The sequence below is a fragment of the Oncorhynchus mykiss genome, chromosome 13 (assembly GCF_013265735.2).
Source record: "Oncorhynchus mykiss isolate Arlee chromosome 13, USDA_OmykA_1.1, whole genome shotgun sequence".
Taxonomy (NCBI): domain Eukaryota; kingdom Metazoa; phylum Chordata; class Actinopteri; order Salmoniformes; family Salmonidae; genus Oncorhynchus; species Oncorhynchus mykiss.
The window spans coordinates 24,589,880-24,602,943 of NC_048577.1; the positions used below are offsets into that span (position 1 = coordinate 24,589,880).

At 41.0% G+C, this 13,064-nt stretch overlaps 1 protein-coding gene across 1 annotated transcript in view; it reads left to right on the top strand.

Annotated features, from left to right (window-relative positions):
• Window positions 1-13,064, top strand: part of LOC110486033 (nidogen-1) — a 69,244-nt gene that overhangs the window by 34,935 nt on the left and 21,245 nt on the right. The window contains exons 9-11 of the mRNA XM_021557343.2: window positions 905-1,042; window positions 1,913-2,041; window positions 2,388-2,531. Coding sequence (XP_021413018.2) covers window positions 905-1,042; window positions 1,913-2,041; window positions 2,388-2,531 — 411 coding nt within the window. The remainder of the gene's footprint in view (window positions 1-904; window positions 1,043-1,912; window positions 2,042-2,387; window positions 2,532-13,064) is intronic.

The window sequence follows — 13,064 nt, forward strand, 5'->3', positions numbered from 1 at the left end:
GTGTTGTTGTATTTCCTCAGCTGGCCTTTCAAAGACACCCAAATCCTTGACAGGGTAAAGGTTAACGGCTAAGGTAAACAAGGGGCCGTGCTTCAGTTCACACAAGGTTATTTACTGCAGGTAGGAGGTGTAAGAAGAAGGGGGAGAGTGGGGGAGGGCAAGAGGAAGGCACCGGGAGAGGGGCAAAGGTACATAGGGGATGGCCGGGGGTGGCGGTCTGGGGGCCAGGGGTAGGTTATGCAAGCAAACTTGACTCAGTTGGAGTTTATTGGCAAAAGTGTAACATCTGTGCCGAGTTTCCTGTGAGGATGCAATGGAGACTGGAGGAGCAGGGACTTCAAACGTGCCCCCCCCCCCCCCCCCCCCCCCCACCTAATAAGCAGCTGTCTGATAAGCCGTCTGCATGTCCCTTCTAATAGCCAGGAGAGGTGTCTCACATGCCTGTGTCTACAAAACTGAGACATTGTGTGTGTGTGTTTGTGTGTGTGATGTCACAACATCTTGTCCAGATATCCCACAGCGTAAGCCATTTCCAACAATAACTAACGTGAGGGTTACTAGGAATCTATTCATTTCAGGTTGTAGTACTATACTGTGGCTTTTCAGACTGAAGTATCCAAAGATTGAAGTAACTCCAAAGTAGAAATCCCCTGATGCCTTGATTTACAAAATCCATAATCTGAAAACAGCCACACAAAAGCCTTACTGAAGGACGACATGTAGCCTATAACTGAATTGCTGTTTGTCCAACCAATTGGTCCCTACCATGTTTACTGCAACTTTTTCGCTTAAATTCTAGCTATAACATCAGAACTAACCCTGAACTAGGCATTGATGGCATCACCCATTAACACGGATCCCATTGCTGCCCATCAAGAGAATGGACGTTTGTTTTGATTGTCAGGTGGCCCACCAGAGCAGAACCCATGTTTCACTGGCAGACACGGCTGCGACACCAACGCTGCCTGCAGACCCGGAGAAGGCGTCCAGTTCACCTGCGAGTGTTCCACTGGTTTCACTGGGGACGGACGTCAATGCTATGGTAGGGGCCCTGCACACTATACATATCAGCTTGAACCTACACCAGCTGATGCATAAGGGACATGGGGAATAGTCTATTGAAGTTTGGGTTATACTTTATTTTACATATTTACCTGGAAATTCATTAAAGAATGCATGGTAATAACTGTATTACTTTATTATCTAATAAACATATCGGTTTCATGGGGATTCTTTGAAATAAAGACTACTTAGCACCATTTAGTGGTGACCAATTTCCTTAAACAATTTCAGTAGCAGAGCATACCAATTGTAGCAATTTTTTGAATAAATACTAGCTGTAATAGGACTGAAAGTGAAGTTTCCCTAGACATTGATCTTCGGTCAGTTTAGCAATTTCCCCACTAAGGATTGGGCGAGCTGATCCTAGATCTGTACATGTGGTGTGAAAACAGCACATTACCTTTCATGACTGATCTTCATAAATCAGGTAATATTGGTAAGATAGCATCTTCATAGTAGTGGTGATGATATTACATTTGGCTTATTTTGTACCTTCTAAGAACTCATAGACGCTTTACATCAGTAAAGGGCAAGACCGCCCAAAGAGAGAAACAAGTATTACAGGACTGAGACAGACTGTAGCATAGGAAAACAAGCAATGTCATCAGAAATGCCCCACTAATAATTAATATTATTAATATACTGCAATGTACAGTATATTATTACATATACTACAAATGATCACATGAAATAATTTATTCCAAATATGCAATGAAATAATGTCATTATCATTATGGCTGTTGATATGACTTGAACGTTAATCTGGTGCAACAGAATTGCCCTTATGGGACAAATAAAGTTGTTTTGAATTGAGTTAAGTTGAATTGAATTGACTGTGCTCATTTTGTAGACATTGACGAGTGCAGAGAGATGCCCGAGATCTGTGGTTCTCACGCCTTATGCAACAACCAACCGGGAACATTCCGCTGCGAGTGTGTGGACGGTTTCCAGTTCGCCAGCGATGGCAAGACCTGCGTCGGTATGTAGTGCTGAAAAAGCGTGTTCGCAGCTGTGTTGTTCTTGGTTTGGATGACCCCCAATATAACTCTGTTGCTTAACTTAATACACACTCTAAATACAGTAACCTTTTACAGATTGTTTCATATCATCTATATATTAATCTTAAACTCAAATTTAAGAGCGTTTCTATGCTATTTCAGTCTATTAATGTTTTTTTCTTTAGTCTATCAAACCGTCTACTGAGAAATTTCTCACATTTGTTACTCCTTTTTATAATTTTAGTTTAATCAAACAAAGGATTCAGGGTATTTCTGTCACCACCAAGTCAAAAATCTGCCTCTCCCTTTCCCCCCTATCCTTTGTAGAAGTGGACCGTCCAATAGACCACTGCCAGAGGGGTACCAATAACTGCGACATCCCAGAGAGGGCACGTTGTAGCTACACGGGGGCGTCTGCCTATATCTGCTCCTGTCTGTCCGGATTCGTGGGTGATGGTTATACTTGCCGGGGTAGGGTGACACTTTAAATCAAATCAAATTTATTTATATAGCCCTTCTTACATCAGCTGATATATCAAAGTGCTGTACAGAAACCCAGCCTAAAACCCCAAACAGTAAGCAATGCAGGTGTAGAAGCTGTGTGTGTGTGTGTGTGTGTGTGTGTGTGTGTGTGTGTGTGTGTGTGTGTGTGTGTGTGTGTGTGTGTGTGTGTGTTCGTTCGTTCGTTCGTTCGTTCTTTCTTTCTTTCTTTCTTTCTTTCTTTCTTTCTTTCTTTCTTTCTTTCTTTCTTTCTTTCTTTCTTTCTTTCTTTCTTTCTTTCTTTCTTTCTTTCTTTCTTTCTTTCTTTCTTTCTTTCTTTCTTTCTTTCTTTCTTTCTTTCTTTCTTTCTTTCTTTCTTTCTTTCTTTCTTTCTTTCTTTCTTTCTTTCTTTCTTTCTTTCTTTCTTTCTTTCTTTCTTTCTTTCTTTCTTTCTTTCTTTCTTTCTTTCTTTCTTTCTTTCTTTCTTTCTTTCTTTCTTTCTTTCTTTCTTTCTTTCTTTCTTTCTTTCTTTCTTTCTTTCTTTCTTTCTTTCTTTCTTTCTTTCTTTCTTTCTTTCTTTCTTTCTTTCTTTCTTTCTTTCTTTCTTTCTTTCTTTCTTTCTTTCTTTCTTTCTTTCTTCTTTCTTTCTTTCTTTCTTTCTTTCTTTCTTTCTTTCTTTCTTTCTTTCTTTCTTTCTTTCTTTCTTTCTTTCTTTCTTTCTTTCTTTCTTTCTTTCTTTCTTTCTTTCTTTCTTTCTTTCTTTCTTTCTTTCTTTCTTTCTTTCTTTCTTTCTTTCTTTCTTTCTTTCTTTCTTTCTTTCTTTCTTTCTTTCTTTCTTTCTTTCACTATTCTTGTGGGAACCAGAAGTCCAAAACTTACTGGGGATTTTGTTGGTCCCCACAAGGTCAAATGCTATTTCTAGGCGGTTTAGTGTTACGGTTAGGGTTAGGCGGTCAGGCGTTTGGAAATTGCTCTCAAGGATGAACCAGACTTGTGGAGGTCTACAGTTTTTTTCTGAGGTCTTGGCTGATTTCTTTTGATTTTCCCATGATGTCAAGCAAAGAGGAACTGAGTTTGAAAGGAGGCCTTGAAATACATCCACAGGTACACCTCCAATTGACTCAAATGATGTCAATTAGCTCAAATTATGTCAATTAGCTTTCAGAAGCTTCTAAAGCTATGTCTTCATTTTCGGGAATTTTCCAAGCTGTTTAAAGGCACAGTCAACTTAGTGCATGTAAACTTCTGACCCACTGGAATTGTGAAACAGTGAATATAAGTGAAATAATCTGTCTGTAAATAATTGTTGGAAAAATTACTTGTGTCATGCATAAAGTAGTCCTAACCGTCCTAACCGACTTGCCAAACTATAGTTTGTTAACAAGAAATGTGTGGAGTGGTTGAAAAACAAGTTTTCATGACTCCAACCTAAGTGTATGTAAACTTCCAACTTCAACTGTATTTATACACATACATATAAATATACATATATCTACACATACATATACATACATACATATACAGTACCATGCATTGTTTTTCTTTATTTTTTCTATCTTCTATATTGTAGAATAATAGTGAAGACATCAGAAATATGAAATAACACAAATGGAATCGTGTAGTAACCAAAAAAGTGTTAAACAAATCAAAATACATTTTATATTTAAGATTCTTCAAAGTAGCCACCTTTTGCCTTGATGACACTTTTGCACACTTTTGACATTCTCTCAACCAGCTTCATGAGATTGTCACCTGGAATGCATTTAAATTAACAGGTGTGCCTTGTTAAAAGTTAATTTGTGGAATTTCTTTCCTTCTTAATGCGTTTGAGCCAATCAATTGTGTTGTGACAAGGTCAGGTTGGTATTCAGAAGATAGCTCTATTTGGTAAAAGACTAAGTTCATATTATGGCAAGAACAGCACAAATAAGCAAAGAGAAATGACTGCCCATCATTACTTTAAGACATGAAGGTTAGTCAATGAGGACCGCCACAGGAAAGGAAGACCCAGAGTTACCTATGCTGCAGGGGATAAGTTCATTAGAGTTACCAGCCTCAGAAATTGCATCCCAAATAAACGCTTCACAGAGTTCAAGTAACAGACACATCTCAACATCAACTGTTAAGAGGTGACTGCGTGAATCAGGCCTTCATGATCGAATTGCTATAAAGAAACCACTACCAAAGGTCACCAATAAGAAGAAGAAACCACTAGACCGGTGGAAATCTGTCCTTTGGTCTGATAAGTCCAAATTTGGGATATTTGGTTCCAACCGCTTTGTCTTTGTGAGACGCAGAGTAGGTGAAAGGATGATCTCCGCATGTGTGGTTCCCACCATGAAGCATGGAGGAGGAGGTGTGATGGTGTGGGGGTGCTTTGCTGGTAACAATGTTGGTGATGTATTTAGAATTCAAGGCACACATAACCAGCATGGCTACCACAGCATTCTGTAGCAAAGCTAGTTGAGAGAATGCCAAGAGTGTGCAAAGCTGTCATCAAGGCAAATGTTACCCCACTCTTCCACCAAGGCACCTGCAAGTTCCTGGACATTTCTGGGGGGAATGGCCCTAGCCCTCACCCTCCGATCCAACAGGTCCCAGACATGCTCAATGGGATTGAGATTCGGGCTCTTCACTGGCCATGGCAGAACACTGACAATCCTGTCTTGCAGGAAATCACGCACAGAACAAGCAGTATGGCTGGTGGCATTGTCATGCTGGAGGGTCATGTCAGGATGAGCCTGCAGGAAGGGTACCACATGAGGGAGGAGGATGTCTTCCCTGTAATGCACAATGTTGAGATTGCCTGCAATGACAACAAGCTCAGTCCAATGATGCTGTGACACACCGCCCCAGACCGTGACGGACCATCCACCTCCAAATCGATCCCGCTTCAGAGTACAGGCCTCGGTGTAACGCTAATTCAGTCCAGCCTCTCTCAGCCTATTGCGGACAGTCTGAGCACTGATAGAGTGTGCGTTCCTGGTGTAACTCGGGCAGTTGTTGCCATCCTGTACCTGTCCCGCAGGTGTGATGTTCAGATGTACCGATCCTGTGCAAGTGCTGTTACACGTGGTCTGCCACTGCGAGGACGATCAGCTGTCCATCCTGTCTCCCTGTAGCGCTGTCTTAGGCATCTCACAGTACGGACATTGTAATTTATTACCCTGGCCACATCTGTAATCCTCATGCCTCCTTGCAGCATGTCTAAGGCACGTTCAGGTGTAGAAGCACGGTGGCTAGGCGTCTTTCTTTTGGTGTTTTTCAGTCAGTATAAAGGCCTCTTTAGTGTCCTAATTTTTCATAACTGTGATCTTAATTGCCTACCGTCTGTAAGCTGTTCCACAGGTGCATGTTCATTAATTGTTTATGGTTCATTGAACAAGCATGGGAAACAGTGTTTAGAACACTATGTCAGTGTTCTGGCACAACCAGAAGAGGACTGGCCACCCCTCATAGCCTGGTTTCTTCCTAGGTTCTGGCCTTTCTAGGGAGTAATTCCTAGCCACCGTGCTTCTACACCTGCATTGCTTGCTGTTTGGGGTTTTATGCTGGGTTTCTGTACAGCACTTTGTGACATCAGCTGATGAAAGGAGGGCTTTCTAAATAAATTTGATTGATTGATTTAAACCCTTTAAAATGAATGATTTTTTTTAAATGAATGAATTTTTTTTATTTTTAGGAATTAGCTTTGAAAGTCACGGTCCTGAAAGGGACGTTTCTTTTTTTGCTGAGTTTAGTACGCTTATCATAATTTGGTTGTAATCCAGAGGTTAGAAAAAGTATCTAGAATCCTCTATGAGGCTGTGGAGTGATCCAAATTGTGGATTTAAAAGAAACCATGAATCATCAGCGTACAATGACACCTTTGTTTTTAAGCCCTGGATTTCTAACCCCTTGATATTATTGTTGGATCTGATTTTAACAGCTAACATTTCAATGGCAATAATAAATAGTTATGCCGATAGTAGACAACCTTGTTTTATTCCTCTTGACAGTTTAAAACTTTTTGAGAAGTAGCCATTATTTACTATTTTACAGCTGGGGTTACTATACATAACCTTAATCCTGTTTTATAAGAGATTCTCCAAAATTGAAATATTTTAGGCATTTATATATAAACTCCAATCGTACTTTATCAAATGCCTTTTCAAAGTCAGCTATGAATACCAGGCCTGGTTTCCCAGATATTTCATAGTGTTCTATTGTTTCCAGTACTTGTCTTACATTATCTCCAATGTATCGTCCATGTAAAAAAAAAACTTTCTGATTAGGATTAATTATAATCCGACAATACCTTTTTAATTCTATGCGCTATGTATTTTGGCCAAGAATTTGCTTCACAACACTGAAGTGTAAGAGGCCTCCAATTTTTTAACTGGACTGGATCTTTATATTTACCACTTGGATCCTGTTTCAGTAATAATTATTCTTATTACTTCTTATTTAGTGTCTGATAATCTACCATTTATATAGGAGTGGTTAAAACATGCTAAAAACAGTCCTCTGAGTATATCAAAAAAGGTTTGGTATACCTCCACTGGAATGCCATCCAACCCTGGAGTTTTCCCGGACTAAAACACTTGAATCAAAAAGTTCTTCCTCTGTAATTTGGCCTTTACGTGAGTTTTTCTGTACAGCTGTTAATTTTACATTATATATATTTTTGAATCATACAATTAACTTTGGTTAGTAGAGATGTAGGAGACTGAAACTAAAACAAATGCTTAAAGTACTTTACTTCCTCTTTCAAAATATTGTTTGGTGAGTCGTGGGTGACTCGGTCATTTGTAGCAAGTTTCAGTAAATTATTTTTGGTAGCATTTCTATGTTGAAGATTAAAAAATAATTTGGTGAATTTTCCCCATATTCCATCCAGTTCGCTTTATTTTTTTAATAATATGTTACACTTGATCTTTCTTGAATAAGTTCCTCCATTTATTTTTGTTTTTCCCAATAACTTATTATGAGCCTCCATGGAACAGTTTTTATTGCTATCTATCTGTACTGTTAGTCCTTCCATTTCCTTTGTTAATATGGACTCTTTTGACCTACATTTATTTTGTTTTAGAGATGAGTACTGAATTGCATGGCCTCTATAGGCACATTTAAAAGTGTGCCACACAATAAGGGAATTAGCTGTACCTCCAGTTGAAGTCCTTGGGTTTACATACACTTAGGTTGGAGTCATTAAAACTCATTTTTCAACCACTCCACAAATTTCTTGTTAACAAACTATAGCTTTGGCAAGTCGGTTAGGACATCTACTTTGTGCATGGTACAAGTCATTTTTCCAACAATTGTTTCCAGACAGGTTATTTCACTTATAATTCACTGTATCAGAATTCCTGTGGTTCAGAAGTTTACATACACTAAGTTGACTGTGCCATTAAACAGCTTGGAAAATTCCAGAAAATAATGTCATGGCTTTAGAAGCTTCTGATAGTCTAATTGACATAATTTGAGTCAATTGGAGGTGTACCTGTGGATGTATTTAAAGTCCTACCTTGAAACCCAGTGCCTCTTTGCTTGACATCATGGGAAAATCTAAAGAAATCAGCCAAGACCTCAAAATAATTGTAGACCTCCACAAGTCTGGTTCATCCTTGGGAGCAGTTTCCAAACACCTGAAGGTACCACATTCATCTGTACAAACAATAGTACGCAAGTATTAGGAAGGAGACGCATTCTGTCTCCTAGAGATGAACGTACTTTGGTGCAAAAAAGTGCAAATCAATCCCAGAACAACAGCAAAGGACCTTGTGAAGATGCTGGAGGAAACAGGTGCAAAAGTATCTATCCACAGTAAAACGAGTCCTATATCGACATAACCTGAAAGGCAAGGAAGAAGCCACTGCTCCAAAACCGCCATAAAAAGCCAGACTACGGTTTGCAACTGCACATGGGGACAAAGATCGTACTTTTTGGAGAATTGTCCTCTGGTCTAATGAAACAGAAATAGAACTGTTTGGCCATCATGACCATCATTATGCTTGGAGGAAAAAGGGGGATGCTTGCAGGCCGAAGAACACCATCCCAACCGCGAAGCACGGGGGTGGCAGCATCATGTTGTGGGGGTGCTTTGCTGCAGGAGGGACTGGCGCATTTCACAAAATAGATGGCTCCATGAGGAAGGAAAATTATGTGGATATATTGAAGAAACATCTCAAGACATCAGTCAGGAAGTTAAAGCTTTCTCGCAAATGGGTCTTCCAAATGGACAATGACCCCAAGCATACTTCCAAAGTTGTGGCAAAATGGCTTAAGGACAACAAAGTCAAGGTATTGGAGTGGCCATCACAAAGCCCTGACCTGTGTGGGCTGAACTGAAAAAGCTTGTGCGAGCAAGGAGGCCTTACAAACCTGACTCAGTTTAACCAGCTCTGTCAGATTCACCCAACTTATTGTGGGAAGCTTGTGGAAGGCTACCCGAAACATTTGACCCAAGTTAAACAATTTAAAGGCAACGCTACCAAATACTAATTGAGTGTATGTAAACTTTATTCATTGTTCTGTCCTAGTTAAAAACAAGTTATCATCCAATAGGGTTTGATAAAATTACCAATATCCTCGCTCATGTGTAAATTCTGTAAGTAATATACAGTATAAGCCAATTATTTGATGTCCGACCGCATTCTGTCCCCTAACAACACATTTTAAACTTTTGGTGCCAGAGACATGACATAAGAATGTAGTCAAGACGACTAGCTTCATTGAGCCTCTGCCATGTATAATACACTAGGTCAGGACATTTAAGCCTCCATATATCCACGAGTTCCAATATTTCCATGACATTTGTGATTTCCTTATGTGCATGCAGGTGATAGTTTGTAGTGGGATTTCCTTTATGGTCCATAGAGGTATTTAAATCCGTATTATTATCTCTCGCCATAATAATAGTCTCATATTGCTTGTAGAGTTGATAAATCATTATATATATTTTCAAAGAAGCGTGGATCATCAATATTTGGACCATGTAGGTTAATGAGCCATATCTGTTTATGGTCAAATAACATATTTAAAATCATCCATCTATCTGTTTGGACAATTTACATATTCGGATCAAAATTACTGTAAATGAATTTCATCACCCCTTTTGAATTACTTTGCCCATGGGAGAAATACATTTCGCCCCCCCAGTCCTTTTTCCACACAACTTCATCTGAAATTGTTGAATGAGTTTCCTGTAAAAAATATACACTGCTCAAAAAAATAAAGGGAACATTAAAATAACACATCCTAGATCTGAATGAATGAAATAATCTTATTAAATACTTTTTTTCTTTCTTTACATAGTTGAATGTGCTGACAACAAAATCACACAAAAATTATCAATGGAAATCAAATTTATCAACCCATGGAGGTCTGGATTTGGAGTCACACTCAAAATTAAAGTGGAAAACTACACTACAGGCTGATCCAACTTTGATGTAATGTCCTTAAAACAAGTCAAAATGAGGCTCAGTAGTGTGTGTGGCCTCCACGTGCCTGTATGACCTCCCTACAACGCCTGGGCATGCTCCTGATGAGGTGGCGGATGGTCTCCTGAGGGATCTCCTCCCAGACCTGGACTAAAGCATCCGCCAACTCCTGGACAGTCTGTGATGCAACGTGGCATTGGTGGATGGAGCGAGACATTTTATTTTACCTTTATTTAACCAGGCAAGTCAGTTAAGAACAAATTCTTATTTTCAATGACGGCCTGGGAACAGTGGGTTAACTGCCTGTTCGGGGGCAGAACGACAGATTTGTACCTTGTCAGCTCGGGGGTTTGAACTTGCAACCTTCCAGTTGCTAGTCCAATGCTCTAACCACGAGACTACCCTGCCGCCCCATGATGTCCCAGATGTGCTCAATTGGATTCAGGTCTGGGGAACGGGCGGGCCAGTCAATGCCATCAATGCCTTCCTCTTGCAGGAACTGCTGACACACTCCAGCCACATGAGGTCTAGCATTGAACCCAGGGCCAACCGCACCAGCATATGGTCTCACAAGGGGTCTGAGGATCTCATCTCGGTACCTAATGGCAGTCAGGCTACCTCTGTCGAGCACATGGAGGGCTGTGCGGCCCCCCAAAGAAATCCACCCCACACCATGATTGACCCACCGCCAAACCGGTCATGCTGGAGGATGTTGCAGGCAGCAGAACGTTCTCCACAGCGTCTCCAGACTCTGTCATGTCTGTCACGTGCTCAGTGTGAACCTGCTTTCATCTGTGATGAGCACAGGGCGCCAGTGGAAAATTTGTCAATCTTGGTGTTCTCTGGCAAATGCCAAACGTCCTGCACGGTGTTGGGCTGTAAGCACAACCCCCACCTGTTGTCGTCGGGCCCTCATACCACCCTCATGGAGTCTGTTTCTGACCGTTTGAGCAGATTTGTGGCCTGCTGGAGGTCATTTTGCAGGGCTCTGGCAGTGCTCCTCCTGCTCCTCCTTGCACAAAGGCGGAGGTAGCGGTCCTGCTGCTGGGTTGTTGCCCTCCTACGGCCTCCTCCACATTTCCTGATGTACTGGCCTGTCTCTTGGTAGCGCCTCCATGCTCTGGACACTACGCTGACAGACACAGCAAACCTTCTTGCCACAGCTCGCATTGATGTGCCATCCTGGATGAGCTGCACCAGCTGAGCCACTTGTGTGGGTTGTAGACTCCGTCTCATGCTACCACTAGAGTGAAAGCACCGCCAGCATTCAAAAGTGACCAAAACATCAGCCAGGAAGCATAGGAACTGAGAAGTGGCCTGGTCACCACCCGCAGAACCACTCCTTTATTGCGGTTGTCTTGCTAAATGCCTATAATTTCCACCTGTTGTCTATTCCATTTGCACAACAGCATGTGAAATTTATTGTCAATCAGTGTTGCTTCCTAAGTGGACAGTTTGATTTCACAGAAGTGTGATTGACTTGGAGTTACATTGTGTTGTTTAAGTGTTCCCTTTATTTTTTTGAGCAGTGTATATTATATTACTTCTCTTTTTTTTTTCGCCAGGTAAATACTGATGATATTTTCTCATTATCTACTAAGCCATTACAATTATATCTGGCTATACGTTTTTCACCATTTACCATAGTGAGATGCAAGTTTCAAATCTATTTATCATAATATATGTTTGTAAACTCACCATTGAAAAGTAACATGATGATTGAGTGTCCATATACCATGATATTTGCATTGCTACTAAGTAAACCTCCAATTGTTCCCCACTATTCCCACCCGCTAAAACCCCGCCCCATCCCAAGGTGGGTTGTCATCTCAATGATCGGCAGACCACCCCTGACCCCCTGGATCCCATGGTCCTGGAGAGACCGGGACCCATCCTTGGAAAAGAGCACACAGTGCCACCCACAGAACAGAAACAGATCAACCGCCAAAAGCATTTCCATTGCCCTCACCTCAATTTGCATTATATATTGCTATTAAAATATAAAAATCCAGCATATCTTAATTTCCATAATTAACAAATAACATGCGTAATAATGTAGGAAGTTCATGCAAAGGATTGTTACCTATAACCAGGATTGTTACCTATAACCAGGATTGTTACCTATAACCAGGATTGCCATTACAAAAATTTCATTTTTGGGAAGCAATTATTATTTTAGCAAACCATTATTGTGATTAATCTTATATTGTCCCTTACATCATTACCCCCTAGCAACAGATGGACACACACACACACACACACACACACACACACACACACACACACACACACACACACACACACACACACACACACACACACACACACACGCACACTCACTCACTCACTCACTAAACCCCTTTCCCCCACAAACAACCATAAGCTCAGATGCTCAACAGTTGTTCCTTCCCTGATCCCAACTCAAGAAAGGACATGATTTACGAACGCATATACAGTTGCAGCTGTTTGAGAAGGCATGCAAAATTGAGCAAAAAGGGGAGATTTGATTAACCATTGTCAAGTCCTAGGTGATGGAGATCAGATACACCCCCTTCCCCTGAAACACACACACGGTGGTCCACCAAACCTTTGATTATTTTGTGCTACCAGGGCCACAATAATATGTCCCTTCTCTGATTGTCTGAGTATGACCCCCCTCCCCATTGGTTACTTCAGATATGTCTAGACTTGCCTTTGTAGAACTTGTCTAGTTACTAGGCCGTATTCGAATAGTGTACTTTACTGTCCAACATGACAAATAAAGTTGTCTTTTGCCTTTCTCAGAACCCCCTCAGACACCACAGAAACACACAAACCCTTCAGCTTAAAAAAAAAACAGACTATGTCTTCTCTCTAAACTCTCCACTGGGTCTCTCTAGATTGAACCCTCTGAGTCCTTCTCGTTGTAATGCACCCACACGGAGGCCCCTGCGAGAGGAAATGTGTGCACCTGGACAGGAAATGCAAACACAACCCGGCCCTACAGCTGGGGAGCTCGTTGGTCATGCGTTTTATTCATCCATCCATCCCTGTATTTCTTATGGTCCCTCGTACACTGTGACTTGGCCCGCCACCAAACGAAAGCTGTAGGAATTTCCATATG